The sequence below is a fragment of the Corvus hawaiiensis genome, chromosome 24 (assembly GCF_020740725.1).
Source record: "Corvus hawaiiensis isolate bCorHaw1 chromosome 24, bCorHaw1.pri.cur, whole genome shotgun sequence".
Taxonomy (NCBI): domain Eukaryota; kingdom Metazoa; phylum Chordata; class Aves; order Passeriformes; family Corvidae; genus Corvus; species Corvus hawaiiensis.
The window spans coordinates 8,500,938-8,515,413 of record NC_063236.1 but is presented as its reverse complement, the minus strand read 5'-3'; the positions used below and the strand labels follow the sequence as shown (position 1 = coordinate 8,515,413).

Sequence of the window (14,476 nt, the reverse complement as noted above, 5' to 3'; positions counted from 1 at the left end):
CAGCTTCAGTTGTGCTGTTTTAGGGGCAGGGGATGAGCAAACCCCACCCCAGAGCACCCAATCCTCGAAGGAGAAGAACAACTCCAGCCCCCCAGGCACATCCCAGCCTCCCTTCCTGCACTCAGCATCCCTGGGTGAGCTCCAAGATCCAGCTGGCTCAGACAGCCTGGGAGTGCTCCCCGTGCCAGGCAGTGATGCCACTGACACCGAGGTGACCCCAGCCATGGCTTATAAACCCCGAGGGGTGGCACAGGGCCACCCAAACGCTGCTGCGCCCCCTCTGGACCTCACCGGGGAGGGATGGGACAATGCACTAAAATCTACCCAGGATCAGAGGAGAAATGAAGCTCAGCCCCACGTGCCAGGCTGGCTTTTGAGGCTGTGGGTGCTTTTAGGAGCAATTTTAGGAACACTCTGAACAGCCCCAGCACCAAAGGCTTGAGTGCCCTGGGTGGGGTGGCAGCAGGGTGGGCGGGTGAGGGGACACCAGCATGGAGGACACCAGGCCCTGATGTTCAGCTTCACGTAAAGAAAAGGAGGAATTAATCCCCAGCATGTTCAGCCCAACGTGTACCCTCGTTAGTGCATCCTCATTAGTGCATCCTCATTAGCACAGCCTTCCCGCTGGGGAGGCCCCAGTCACACCTGGCTGGGCTCCAGTCACTGCTTGGGGGCAGTGGCAGCAGAGGTGACAGTGCTGAGACCCCTCCTCAGAGAGCCCCTGTCCCCCAGCACCACCCGGGCAGGGTGCCCACGTGCCCTCATGGGCATGGGGTGCTGGCACAGCTCTCACACCGATGAATCTGCAGGGATTGAAGTGACTTTGCCCCTCTGTAACCCAAAATGCCAATCCCAGAGTGGCACGGTGGCAGTGCCTCTGGGCTGGCAGAGCTGTTTTAAGGGCAGTTCCTGCTGCTGTCCCTTGTGGCCAAAGCCACTGTGGGTGTTTAATTTTATTAATTGGATTGTGGCACTGGAGCAGCAGAAAAGTTCCAGTCACCAGCCAGGTTTGGGTGGAGCCAAGTGCAGGATCCCACCCGGAATCAATCCAGGAATGTGTCCAGATGGATTTGATGGTGATCCAGGAGGTGCTCAGCACCTCACACAAGCGACCACCATGAAAGCCGATTGTTTTAGGGGTGTTTGCCTAGAAAAAGTGATGAGTTCCTTCAAGTTTTTTACAGGGATGAAGGTGTTTCACTGGGAATCACAGAAAAAGAGGGAAAACCCGGTAGGAATGGATAAAATGCACTTGTGAAACACACAGGCACAAGAGAGCCATGCCCAGCACTGGGGGCTTTGGGAAGGAGCAGGGGGATGGACAGGGATGCTCCAAGTTCAGATGGAAAAACGTCGGCGCGAGCCCAGACGGATGGGCTGCTGGATTTCTTTTCCCAGAGAGGGAACGCAGAAGGGCTGGTATTGATCTGTCTTCATTACCCATTTCACTCAAGTTTCAAATCAACAAAATACACTTTTCCGCTCCGCTGCCCTCCCCGCTGCAGCAGACAAAAGAAAAGCAATTTCCCGCAGTTTGCTCCAAACTCCTCTCCTCCCTTCCCCGGGCACCCTCCTGCCCCTCTCCCCTTCCAGCCAGTTGATCCCAACAAGGGATCCAAGGGCACCCAAAGAAGGCACCCAAAGAGGGCACCCAAAGAAGGCACCCAAAGAAGGCACCCTGTCCTTCCCAGGTGCCTCCAAGCCAGCACTGACAACTCAGGGTGCTGCCTTCCCAACACCTCCTTCCGTGGGCTTTGCTGGATCCCAGCAGGATCCCAGTGGGATCTGCTGCTCCCACCATCCCAGGATGGCAATGCCCTGTGAACCATCAACACCAAAAACCCCCAAAAGCAACATTTTGTCAGTGCCCCACCAAGTTTCCCAGAGTTTTAAAGTTGTAAAGAAATAAACCTATTTTTAAATGTTTTAGAACACCCAAAAGTGGGGGGTTTGGGTTTTTCCCTTTCCTGCAGCTGTAACTGGAGTGACAACGTGAGACTCTCCACACACACCTCCAGGCATCTGTGGGAAGAGGATCCCTACTCCAAAAAAAACCCCAATCCAAGTTGCTGCTGAGCCCAGCAGCTCCCTGGTTGTCTGGAAGCGCAGGCCATTGGGAACGTCATTAATATTCCTGCTGGCTTCGTGCCCCAAAAATGTCCTGTCCCCATCAGTGGGGTGACAAGGACAGTGCACAGTGTGGGCAAGCACAGGGGGTCTCCTTCTCCCTGCCAACACCGGGACTCTCCTGCTCATTCCTGTGGGATTGGGGGCCAGGAGCCTCCCAGAGACAAAATCCCCATGGATGTGGAAATCCATTCCCCAGCTGGGAGGGGCCGCACATCCACAGGCAGGGACCCAGGCTGGCACCCCAAGGACGCCCCAATTCCCAACCATTTCCATTCCTGCTGCCTCCCCAGCCAAGGAGGGCTGCGCTGGGACTCAGCCTTCCTCCTCCTCCTCCTCCTGCAGCCGTCCTGGCCAGTCTCATCCACACCACTGTGCCTTAGATAAACTTCCTTTCAAAGGAGTCTGCTTAATCCCCTATCTCCCCTCGGTCAGATCCCGCTCCAGCTGCCGGCGGGGCCGCGGGGGGAGGAATTGCCGGGCGCTGCTGAGTTATGAGCTATTTCTGACTCACGTCTACAACTTTCACAAGTCCTTTTTGCAACACGGAGAGAGAAAAAAGGGAGGAGGGGAGGGAGGGAGAGAGAGAGAGAGAGAGAGAGGGGAAGGAGATCCAGTTCACTCCGGCAAAAGCCGCTGGCCAGATGGGCAGGCAGGGAGGGGAGGCTGGGGAGCAGCAGGGAAGGGGAGGACGGGATGTTCGGCTGCATCCAGCCGGGAATACCAGGGAGAGCCAGGAGGGATAAGCAGGAGGAGGAGGAGGAGGAGTGCAGGGACACACACCCACGGAGGGGAGCGAGGCGCCGGTTACCGGAATCTGACTTCACCCTCGCCGCCTTTGTCCTCTGCAGACATTTTCCATGCAGTGACTGCATTTCCTTCCTGCCGGCACCGCTGGAAAAAGCCGCCTGTTTGTGCCGTAGGAGCCCTGACTAATTCCCACTGTTCCCACCCAGCTGCTGCTTCCCAGCCCGGGGGGTTCTGGGCTCTCCTGATCCCTGGCATTTGCTGTTGGATGGCTCAGCCATGCCCTGGATCTCCAAGCCAGGAGAGGATCCCAGGATTGCCCATCCCAGCCCGGCTCCCGCTGCCCACCCGCTGCCACCCGGCTCAGCCTGGCATAGGCAGGACCTCCAGCTCCGAGAGCGCTTGTGCTAATTACTTTCCTTTGTTAATTAAACCCACGTGGCTCTAATAAGGTAACCTGCTGTTCTCCGATAAATTTAATTAGCCTGAAGGGAGAGCCCCTCCGCACAGCTATTTAAATTGTCACTTCCCATTGCCTGGGCTTTACTTCTCCCTGCCTCCTCCTCTCTCCAGGTTTCACCCCTCTCCTGCCCATTTTCTGCCCCTTTCCTTTGGCACAGGAGGGGTGCAAAGAGGAGGTTCCCTTCCCTACAGGAGCAGGATGTGCCCACCCAAACCCTGGTTTCATGCCAGTGCCACAAATCCCCATCCCAGCTGGGCCTCTGTCCCATTCTGGAGGACCCGCCTTGACTCCAGTCCCAGAGGATTTTTTCCCTTTTCCAGCCCTGTGCCACCCTCACAGCACCCAGCATCCATCCTGGGATGCTCCAACCTTGGGAAACTCTGTGTCTTCCTGTCCCAAAACGTGGTGACACACAGTGACCTCCCCATCCCAACCCTTTCCCCTTTCCCACACAAAAAAATCCTCCCAAGAAAGAAACCTCTGGAGCTTTCCAAAGCATTTAACTCCTGGAGTGCTCCAACCATGGAGGTGACAGGGGTTTGCACTGTCCCACAGCTGCGGCCCAGCCCTTCCTGGGGAGGGGGTGACAGGGGACACTCGCACGTCCTCGGGGCTCACCTGCACCGCTGGCTGCTTGCCCTCGTTGCTGCTGGGGGAGCTGAGCCCCGTGGCCTGCTGCAGCAGGAACTGCCGAGCCACCTGGAGAGCCTGCAAGAGAGACACAGGGTGGGCATGAGGAAGGCCACCCTCCTCCTCCTCCTCCTCCTGCTCCTCCTTCTCCTCCTCCTCCTCCTCCAGCTCCTCCATGGATTTCATTCACAGGATGGGTTTGATGCACAAAGGGGGTGGTGCTCCCCAATGCTCCCCCTGCCACACCAGTTTGACCAGTAGATCCCATTAGTGACCACCACTCTCCCAGCCCCCATGGGGACAATCCTGTCCTCTTCCAAAAATCCCCACCAGGTCCAGCATTCCCATGGCACAAGGGTCATTCCCAAACCCCAGCCCTGGCACAGCCACCCAAAGCTCCGGCTTCTGGTTGATTCATTCCAGAGCCACCACCAGGTTCCTGCTGCTGCTGCTGTCCCTTGTGGCCAAAGCCACTGTGGGTGTTTAATTTTATTAATTGGATTATCTGGAGCAGCAGAAAAGTTCCAGTCACCAGCCAGGTTTGGGTGGAGCCAAGTGCAGGATCCCACCCGGAATCAATCCAGGAACGTGTCCAGATGGATTCGATGGTGATCCAGGAGGTGCTCAGCACCTCACACAAGCGACCACCATGAAAGCCGATTGTTTTTAAGGGTGTTTGCCTAGAAAAAGTGATGAGTTCCTTCAAGTTTTTTACAGAGATGAAGGTGTTTCACTGGGAATCACAGAAAAAAGTAGGAATGGATAAAATGCACTTGTGAAACACACAGGCACAAGAGAGCCATGCCCAGCACTGGGGACAGCTGGAGAAAACGGGGGGAATTAAGGAAAATCCTGTGAAGAGATGAGGAGGAGAGAGGAGCAAGTGTGAGCTGAGAAAAGGAGCTTGGGAACCAGGAGAGGAATAAAGCTCTAAGGAAAACAACCCAGTGCTCCCAGACCTGTTTGCTCCTTATTTCTGCTTTTAAAGGATTCTTTTCCTTCTTTCTGGGTTTCTTTCTGGCATTTTTCTAAACAATCTCCACCCCTCCTTCCTCCCTTCCCAAATCCACTCGTAGCTCAGCACACGCCTCACCTGTTGATCCAAACCAAGGAACACCCACAAAACCCCAACCCAGAGCCCCTCGTCAAATGGAGCATCCATGAAAAGTCATTCCCTGCATTTTAGATCTTATTTTAGGTTCCCTCTGTGCTCCTCTGCACAGGGAATTCTTGGAAAGAGCACAAGAAAAGCAGAGGATGCCCCGGTTGTGCCACAGCTTTGTTGTGGTGGAAAATCCACCTGACCTGCTCTGTGCAGGTGGACAGGCACTTCCAGGGCACTTGGAAAATGGGAGAGGATTTCCAGCTGGAGGCTGAGAGCAAAGGGTTTAACAGAGCCAGGCTTACTTTATTAAAAAATTGTAAATTCATAGCAGAGGGCCCAAACCCAACACCCCTGACACAGCACCAGGCACCCTCGGCTGTGTTTGTCACCATCACATGAACCAGACAGCCCCAAGAAAATCAAAACCTGAGGAATTTTATAAGCAAATGGATCCTAATTCCCTATTCCTGTGCTGAATTACCAGAGCTGCATCCCAGGATTGCCCCCAGCACAGGGAGGCTGCTGCATCCCAGGATTGTGCACCCAGAGCTACCCCATGGCCACCGAGCACCCCCAAACCCACCCAACCAATAACTCCCAAACTCCAAACAATTTATCCAAACAATTAAAAACTGAGATCCTTGAGGACAAACACAGCAATTCACCACTGGGAATCACTGCTGGAACAATCCCGTGGTCCGGATCCCGGAGCCGCCTCAGCCCCGGCGTTTCTCCACAGGCATTTTATTTCCCTGTTATTACCAGGGATAGATGTGCATCGGTAATGCGAGCACAAAAACCCTGTGACAGTTATGACAGCTCAAGGTCTGATATTTTAATTACTTTTAGAAATGAAAACAGTAATTCCAGTTAAAAGCCAAGCTGGAGGAATCCACTCGGTGGCGGCTCAGCACCAGGCCCGAGGCACTCCCGGGATGGGTACTGGAGCACTGGGCTGCATCCCACATCCACACAGCAAATCCCTGAGCTTGAGCTGCTTTTCCAAGTGCCTTTTAGCAGAGTTTTCCATGGATTTGGCTTCTCCATGTGCAATTCCTGCCGTGTTTGCAAGGACCAACTAGCAGAGGAGACCTGGCGAGGGCAGGCCCCTGCCCCAGCCCGGTAAAAATCAGCACGGCAGAGATGGAAAACACAAGGGGAAAAGCCTCAGGAACAGAATTCCAGTGCACAAAAAGTGCTGCACAGGACTTCTCCTGGAATTTCTCTTCCCAAAGCCAAGGCCTGGCTGGCCCGGGGTGCCAGCGAGCCCCCAGCGCCCGCCCGGCTCGGCCCCACCGCGCCACCTCTCAGGGGAGAATTTAATTCACTCCCCGCTGGCTCCCTCACTTTGGTGTGCTCTGAAGCACGAAATTACAAAGATTTACAGGAAAAAAACCCGACATGGCCTCACAATTGCACACAGGGGCCTCTCCAGCAGCGCCCTGGAACTGTCCCCTCCCTCCCTCCCTCTCTTCCCAGTGCCTGGCAGCGATTCCCACTCCAGCCCGAGCTGGGCTCAGCCTGCAAACAGGGATAGGAACCTGTTGTGGGGCTGTGCAGGCCATGTGGAGCAGCCAGGATGGAATTTCGGGATGTAGAGCCGCTCGTCAGCTGCATTTGTTGCCCAAACAGGGCAGGGGGATGAAGCTTTTCCATAGGAAAGTGTCACTCACAGCCTCTCCTTGGGGCTGAGGAGGTGGGAAAGCAGAAGGAAGAGTTTTCCTGTGGGAATGGATGGGCTTTTACCTCTGTGAACCAGAGAAAAAGTTATTTAAAAATAAAAATCAACTCCTATCCTGCTGCCTGGTGTTATCCAGGAGCCATCAGCACATCACCTGGAATTGGGAACGAATTCAAACTCCTGGATGGCTCCCTCTGATCACCAAATGATCCCAGAAAAAGTCTGCAGCCACAGCCAGAGCTGCTGGGGTGCAGATCTGCCCTCCCCAGGAGCAGCAGATTCCAGGAAGAGGAAGAGGACGGGACCTGGACACGGCTGGGGGAGGCCCAGGAGTGCCTTGGGATGTGCAGGGCCGTGGAACACACCTGGGATTGCAGGGACAGGTGGGAGAGGCTGGAAGGTGTCTGTTGGGCTGGGGAGGGGGCAATGAACAACCCAACCATGCTGGGATGAATCCCACCCTGCCAGGACCTGCTCCCACAGCACCCTGCTCCTGGGATACCCCCAGAGATGCTCATCCCTCCCCTCAGATCCCAAATCCCTCCAGTTCTCTGGATCACCCCCAGCTCCAGACATCTCATCCTCCAGCAGGGGAGCAGCCCCTTTTCCCAGCTTCCACCCAGCCTGCCTGGGGATTATCCTGATTTTTTTCCCCCTCCGGCCTGTGGGGCTCCACACATCCATCCCTGGATGTGCTGGAGGCTCCTCCAGACCCCAGAAAAGGCAGATTTTGGCTGCCTTCCCCATGAAAAACATCACAAACTCCCCTTTCTCCCACAGGGAACGCCAGATCCCACCTGGCTCCAGCTCTGGAAGAGCCCAGGGAGAGGAGAGGGCAGCTCCCACCCCGTGCAGGGTGGCTGACACACCTTGGATTAATGTGGATTAATCCCTCATCCCTGCCTTTTCCTCCTCCAAACCTGCCCCAGCAGAGCCTCTCCGAGGCCTCCTGATTGGGAAGAAAGCTCCAAATAAATAAAAAAAAAGTTTGGAGAGCATGGAGACATCCATGGGTGATCCTAAAAGCAGAAGCCACAGCGTCCCCCCCCAAAAATCAACCCAAAATAATCCCAGGACAAAGGAAGATGTTGCCTGGGGTATTTGGAAGTGCCTCATTTAGCAGGTATTTCACTTTATGAGGATGGAGTTTTTAATTCCAGCCTGGATGCTCCAGCTGGGGAGAGCTGCCCAAAATCAGCTGAGGGATTTTCCACCTGGATCAGAGCTTTGCATGAGGTTTTACCTTCCAAAAAGAGTAAAAAAACCACCTCCAAAATTACATGAAAGCAAGAACTTTGCATGGAAAGAAGGAGTAAGGGAATTTTTATCTTCCTTTTTCCTTCCGATCCTTTTGGAGGGTGGAAAGAGGTTGGGAAGGGCTGAAAAAAAATGGTTAAAAAAAAAGAAAAAAAAGAAGATTTTTTACACTAACCTCATAAAAATGACATCGTCACATTCCAGAATTAGAGCCATTAAAACAACACACAGGGATATTTTTAGCTGGATATTAACAGTAAATGATGCCATATTGAGGAGCACTTCCACCAGCCCAGCCCTGGCCTCGCTTAACCAGAACCAAATGGCTCCAAGAGATCCAAAAGGAACAAAAAAATGACACAATTCCTCCCAGGAAAATGAAAAAAAAAGGCCTTTTTACACCCAGCTCGGTGTCTGTGTCCCAGCCCCAGCTGTTCCTGCCCTGCTCCAATGCTCCTGGAGTTTATTCCTCTGCTCCTGACTCCTCAATCCTCACCGGGTTCAACCCAGCCCCACTAATTAAGGGCACAAGGAATGTGCTCCTGATAATCCTATGCCATGGAAAGAGGGGGAAAAGGGGGAAAAGGGGGAAAAAGGGGGAAAAGGGGGGGCGAAAAAGGGGGGGTGAAAAAGGGGGGGGGAAGGGGGGGGAAAAGGGGGGGAAAGGGGGAAGAAAGGGGAGGAAAGGGGGGGAAAAAAGGAGGGAAAGGGGGGAAAAAGGGGGAAGAAAGGGGGGAAAGGGGGGGAAATGAGGAGAAAATGGGGAGGAAAGGGGGAGGAAAGGGGGAGGAAAAGGGGGGAAAAAGGAGGAAGAAAGGGGGGAAAAAGGGGGGAAAAAGGGGGGAAAAAGGGGGGAAAAAGGGGGGAAAAAGGGGGGAAAAAGGGGGAAGAAGGGGGGAAGAAAGGGGGGAAGAAAGGGGGGAAGAAAGGGGGGGAAGAAAGGGGGGAAAAGGGGGGATAAAAAGGCGGGGAAAAGGGGGGATAAAAAGGCGGGGAAAAAAAGGAAAAAAGGCTCCTGCATTTGTCCTCAGTGAAATATTAAATATGAATCAGGGAAGTGAAGAGAGAGATGAGTTTCACTTAAGTGCTCTGGCCTCGTTTTTATCTTAAATACCCTAATAATAGAGGATTACACAATATATTTGAGATGTGATCACATGTTTTATGGAATGGTATCTCTCCCAGGGCAGCAAAGTGCCTCTCCTCCCCCCTCCACACCCTTCCCCAACTCCCAAAAAAGTCCTGTTTGCTCCTTCTCAAAACCAAGCCTTGTTTTTGTTTATTCCTCCCCATTTCTTTGACGTCTGTCTGCAGCACACTGCGATTTTTTAGGTGTTTTTTGCACCATAAAACAATCCCAAACAACGCCAGAGCAGCTGGATTTTCCAGATGGTTCATTTTCCATGGATTCAGAGTTGGAAGGAGCTACTGTGGCATGCCAGACTCTGGGGTTGTCCCCTTGATGCTCCCAGGACATCCCTGGATTTGGGTTCTCCATGTGAAACTCCTGCCATGTTTGCAAGGATCTCTTTCCATTCTTTTCCTCCATTCCCAAAGATGCAGCAACCCCAAAGACCCCATCTCTCTGCACCCCATGGATTTAAACCCCAGCTCCAGGCTGCGAGTTGGAATTTTTTGCAGGAATTCAGCAAAAAAATAAAAACCCCTGGAAAACCCCAAATCTCAGCTGAGCAGCTGCACGATTCCCACTCCCCTAAAAAACCAGAGGGATGTGCCACCCCCATCACCCCGCTGCCCCCATTTCCTTCCTCCACTGGGAATTCCGGGAGGATCCAGCCTGGCAGGAGGGGGCTGGCGGATCCCTTTGGAGCCCAGCAGTGCCGGAGGTCCCTCCACGTTCCCACAGCAACGGTGAGGGGGGGGTCCCGGGCCGGGGGCTGCCCCCCGGTGCCCCCGGGCGACCTCTCCCCTCCGCCAGCCCCGGCACAAAGCGGGCGCGCTATTGAGGCTTTTCAGCCCCATCCCAAGCATTGAAATCCAGGGATTTAACCCCAGCGCCAGCGCCAGCCCCCCGGGCTGCGGGAGAGGGAGGGAGGGAGGGGAGGAGGGGAGGAGGGAGGCAGGGAAGGAGGAGAGGGGGATGCCCTTTCCCCACCCCACCAGCCGCCTGCTCTCCCCTTCCAGGCTCTCCCCTTTCCAGGCTCTCCCCTTTCCAGGCTCTCCCCTTCCAGGCTCTCCCCTTCCAGGCTCTCCCTTTCCAGGCTCTCCATTCCAGGCTCTCCATTCCAGGCTCTCCCTTTCCAGGCTCTCCATTCCAGGCTCTCCATTCCAGGCTCTCCCTTTCCAGGCTCTCCCATTCCAGGCTCTCCCATTCCAGGCTCTCCCCTTCCAGGCTCTCCCTTTCCAGGCTCTCCATTCCAGGCTCTCCCTTTCCAGGCTCTCCATTCCAGGCTCTCCATTCCAGGCTCTCCATTCCAGGCTCTCCCTTTCCAGGCTCTCCCATTCCAGGCTCTCCCCTTCCAGGCTCTCCCCTTCCAGGCTCTCCCTTTCCAGGCTCTCCATTCCAGGCTCTCCATTCCAGGCTCTCCATTCCAGGCTCTCCCTTTCCAGGCTCTCCATTCCAGGCTCTCCCCTTCCAGGCTCTCCCCTTTCCAGGCTCTCCCTTTCCAGGCTCTCTCCTTCCAGGCTCTCCCCTTCCAGGCTCTCCCTTTCCAGGCTCTCCATTCCAGGCTCTCCATTCCAGGCTCTCCCTTTCCAGGCTCTCCATTCCAGGCTCTCCATTCCAGGCTCTCCCTTTCCAGGCTCTCCATTCCAGGCTCTCCATTCCAGGCTCTCCCTTTCCAGGCTCTCCCCTTCCAGGCTCTCCCCTTCCAGGCTCTCCCATTCCAGGCTCTCCCTTTCCAGGCTCTCCCCTTCCAGGCTCTCCCCTTCCAGGCTCTCCCCTTTCCAGGCTCTCCCCTTTCCAGGCTCTCCATTCCAGGCTCTCCATTCCAGGCTCTCCCCTTTCCAGGCTCTCCCCTTTCCAGGCTCTCCATTCCAGGCTCTCCCCTTCCAGGCTCTCCATTCCAGGCTCTCCCCTTTCCAGGCTCTCCATTCCAGGCTCTCCCCTTCCAGGCTCTCCCCTTTCCAGGCTCTCCCTTTCCAGGCTCTCCCATTCCAGGCTCTCCCTTCCGGGATGCTCGGGAGTGGCATGGATTGGGATGGATGAGGTTGGTGAGGGAATGTTACGCTCTGGAGTGGAGCAGAGCTGGGAGATCCTGTCTCAGCAATCCAGGCTGCTGCTGCCACACACCCACATCCCCTTGCTCCAGGGACACCCCAAAAGAGGGTTCCTGAGCACCCCACAGGACCCCTGTCCCCTCAAGATCCCAGGTGTCTTAGGGAAGCACCCTCGGAGAGGAGCTATAACCCAAAAATTCCCTGCAAAGACCTGTCTGGGTTCACCCTCGGAAGGTCACAGGCACTGGAAAAGGTCAAATCCAGCCGAAAACGGGAGCACGAACTCCCGGGAGCTGCAGCTCCCACGCAAATCCCCACGGACACGGAGCTTTAGGCCCACCAGGATGAGATGTGGGCTCCCACCCCTGCAGGCTTCCCAATTTTTCTGGGGGGGATTTCATAAAGTTCAACGAGAATCAGGATTGAGTGCTGATATTCCGGGATGAGGGAGTGAGCACACGGGAAGAGCCCAGCGGTCCGAGAACCCAGGGACAACGCTGGCTGCTCCCAGGGATGGAGCAAAGCCTCCATCAAGCACCTAATTGTCCAAAACTCCCGCTGTGGGGACATTTATTCCTGACCCCAGCTGCTGCTCAGCCTGCTCCCTGGAGCAGGAAGATGGATAATCCTCGGGATAGATCCTCCCCCTTCCCCAGGTCGCTGGAGGTGTCACTTAGTTTTTTTGGAAGCTCACCAAACCCTCTGCTTTAATAACTCCATGTACCAGCCAGCTCGCCAGGGGAGCCTCACCAGGGGAAATGCCAAGGGGTAAAATGAAACATCAGGATTCACCAGGGATGAGCCAACACTGGAAAAGCCGCTTTATCCCCGATTTTCTGGAGGAGATCCCCCGTTTCACAGCCACGATTTGGCTGGTGGCGGGGGGAACACGGATCTCCTGTTATCCAGTGGAATTCCGGGAGGGAGAGCAGGCAGCTCCTCGGAGGGGCACCAGCAGCGGCATTACACGCATGATTACCCTCCGGATCCGGGGAACAGCGGCTTAGCGGCGTGCGGAACGGCCGTGATCCAGGTAATGGATTTACAGCACTCCCTACTAAAGTATCAGACACAGCAATTTTTTACAGCTTTCACGCTGGAATTTATGGCTCAGGGAGGCGATCTCCGTACGAGGCGAGGGATCATTGCCTTATTTAGTAGCCGAGCAGGGAAATTGATGGTTTTTTGCCAAAGTTTGTTTGGAAAGGTAACCTGCAGGCACGTCCCCAGGGCTGGGAGGGGACACGTGTGGCAGGGGCTCCCTGAGGGGCACACACATGTCACTGTCACACGTGTCCTGGGCCATGTGTGTGAGGTTCAACCTCCAGGAGTCCCAAGGAATGGGAAAGCAGCTCCTGGACAAGCCAATCCTCTCAAGGAGCACCTGCTCCTGGTGTTCCAGCCAAGATTTTTGGTGTCTCAGCCCCTCAGATTGATGGGGGAGCAGAGCAGGCAGGACCTGCCCCCAAAACCAGCGAACTCCAGGGCAGCAGCCCGTGAGCTGCAGGGATGGGTGGAAGCTCTGCTTCCCAAGGGATGTGGGACAAGGACAGAGCCCTGGTTTTTGGGGCAGCACCTGCAGCCCAGCTCAACCAGGCACGGCTCAACCTGGTGGAACCCAACTCCAGAGGACAGAATGGGGCAAAACCGGGTGTCACCCCCACACCACATCCTCGAAGGACCCCGTTGCCTGGTGTAACACAGGTGAGAAGGAGCGGGGTGTCCATCCTACCTGCTGCTGCTGGAAGTGCAGGAGCTCCACAGGGCTCATCTCTCCGTTGGCCTCGGCTCCGGCGGCTCCGTCGCGGCCGCCGCCCCCGGGGCCGCCCCCGCTGCCGCCGCCGCCATCGGGCTGATTGCTGAGGCTGCTCACCCCGTTCTGCGCCGAGGGCGTGGAGCGGATCGTCTCCGAGGCAGATTCAACCATCATGACTCGCTAGCAGGACCTAAAGAGGGGAGAGGAGAGCCTGAGAACAGGGGCTGAGGTCCCTGGCTGTGCCTGATCCCGGCGGGATCCCGCAGGGATGGGATGTCAAACCCTGGCTGGTTTTAGCTGCGTTCAGTTTACCCCCAAAAATAAAAGTGAAGCTGTTTCAAACACACTGCACATCGCTGGGCAAAGTGAGTGCAACTCATTCCTTAGAAAACCCATGAAAGCTTTCTCTGAGCCTGGTGCAAGGTGCAGAGCCTCAGGAATCCATTTATTTCCCCCAAATCCCAAAATATTTCACGGTGAGAGGCTGGAGACAGCACAGCCAAACTCGCTGCACACCAAGCACAGAGAACCTGCACCACAGATTCCACCCTGAAAATCCCAACAAAGTCCAAACATTTCCTCCATGTCCTTCATCTGCCAGCAAACCACCACTTCCCAGCAGGAAAAACCAGCTGGCAGAAGGTTTGGTGCCAGGCTGAGGAAACCCAAAGCTACGGCAGAGTGGCGATGTGGAAACGAGAGCACGGCGCACACGGGTTGGAAAATCCTCCCTTTTCTCCCAGTTTTTGCTCAGTGGGCTTGGATGAGTGGGCAGGTTGGTGGTGGTGAAGCTGAAGGTCCCTTTTCCTGGGAGAAACTCCTGGATCTGGGCTGGCATTGGAGGAACAGCACCACCACACCCAGCGCTGGTCTCTGCCACATCCAGCCCCGACACAGAACAGTGGCAGCGCGGGATCCAACCTGCAGCGAGGGTCTCTCCCTCCTTCCCAACACGTTTCCCTCCATGGAAAGCAGTTTTATCCCATTCCACACCCCTCCATCCCACCAGCACGGGCTCAGCGCTCACCCACCGCCGCTCGCAGAGTTCACGACAAGACGGGAACGAAAACAGAGGGATGGGATGAAAAAATACCACCTCCCTTTTCTTTTTTCCTCCCTCTTTTTTTCCCTATTTCCCCCCTCCACACCCCAAAAGCCAGCGAGACAAACCAGGAACAACATAATTGCTGAAATGTGGCGTGTAATAATCGCTATTCAGGGGCTGATCATTCATATTAAACAGGGAGCAGCGAGCTGCTCATTTGCATGTTGGAGATTATCTGCATTTCAAAAGTCATTTCCGCAGGGGACATGAGTGACATCCATTCCCAAGGGGAGCTCCTGGCTCCCTCCCACTGTCCCAGGGCTCTGGGGGTGACACACTGGTGGCTGTGGGACAGCTCAAGGTTAAGGGGATTACTGGGATTTGGGTTGGGTTGGAGCACGGCGTGGTTGGAGCAGCTTCCCAAGGATGGGATGCTCACAGGATGCTGCGTTAGGAGCAAAACTCTGGAATAAATCCCTCACCTT

At 55.3% G+C, this 14,476-nt stretch overlaps 1 protein-coding gene across 1 annotated transcript in view; it reads right to left on the bottom strand.

The window, feature by feature from the left end:
* The window catches only part of FOXP4 (forkhead box P4), a 59,814-nt gene that overhangs the window by 27,265 nt on the left and 18,073 nt on the right, over positions 1–14,476 (bottom strand). The window contains 2 exon segments of the mRNA XM_048328284.1: positions 3,956–4,045; positions 12,923–13,136. Of these exon segments, the coding sequence (XP_048184241.1) occupies positions 3,956–4,045; positions 12,923–13,120 (288 nt within the window). The 5' untranslated portion in view covers positions 13,121–13,136.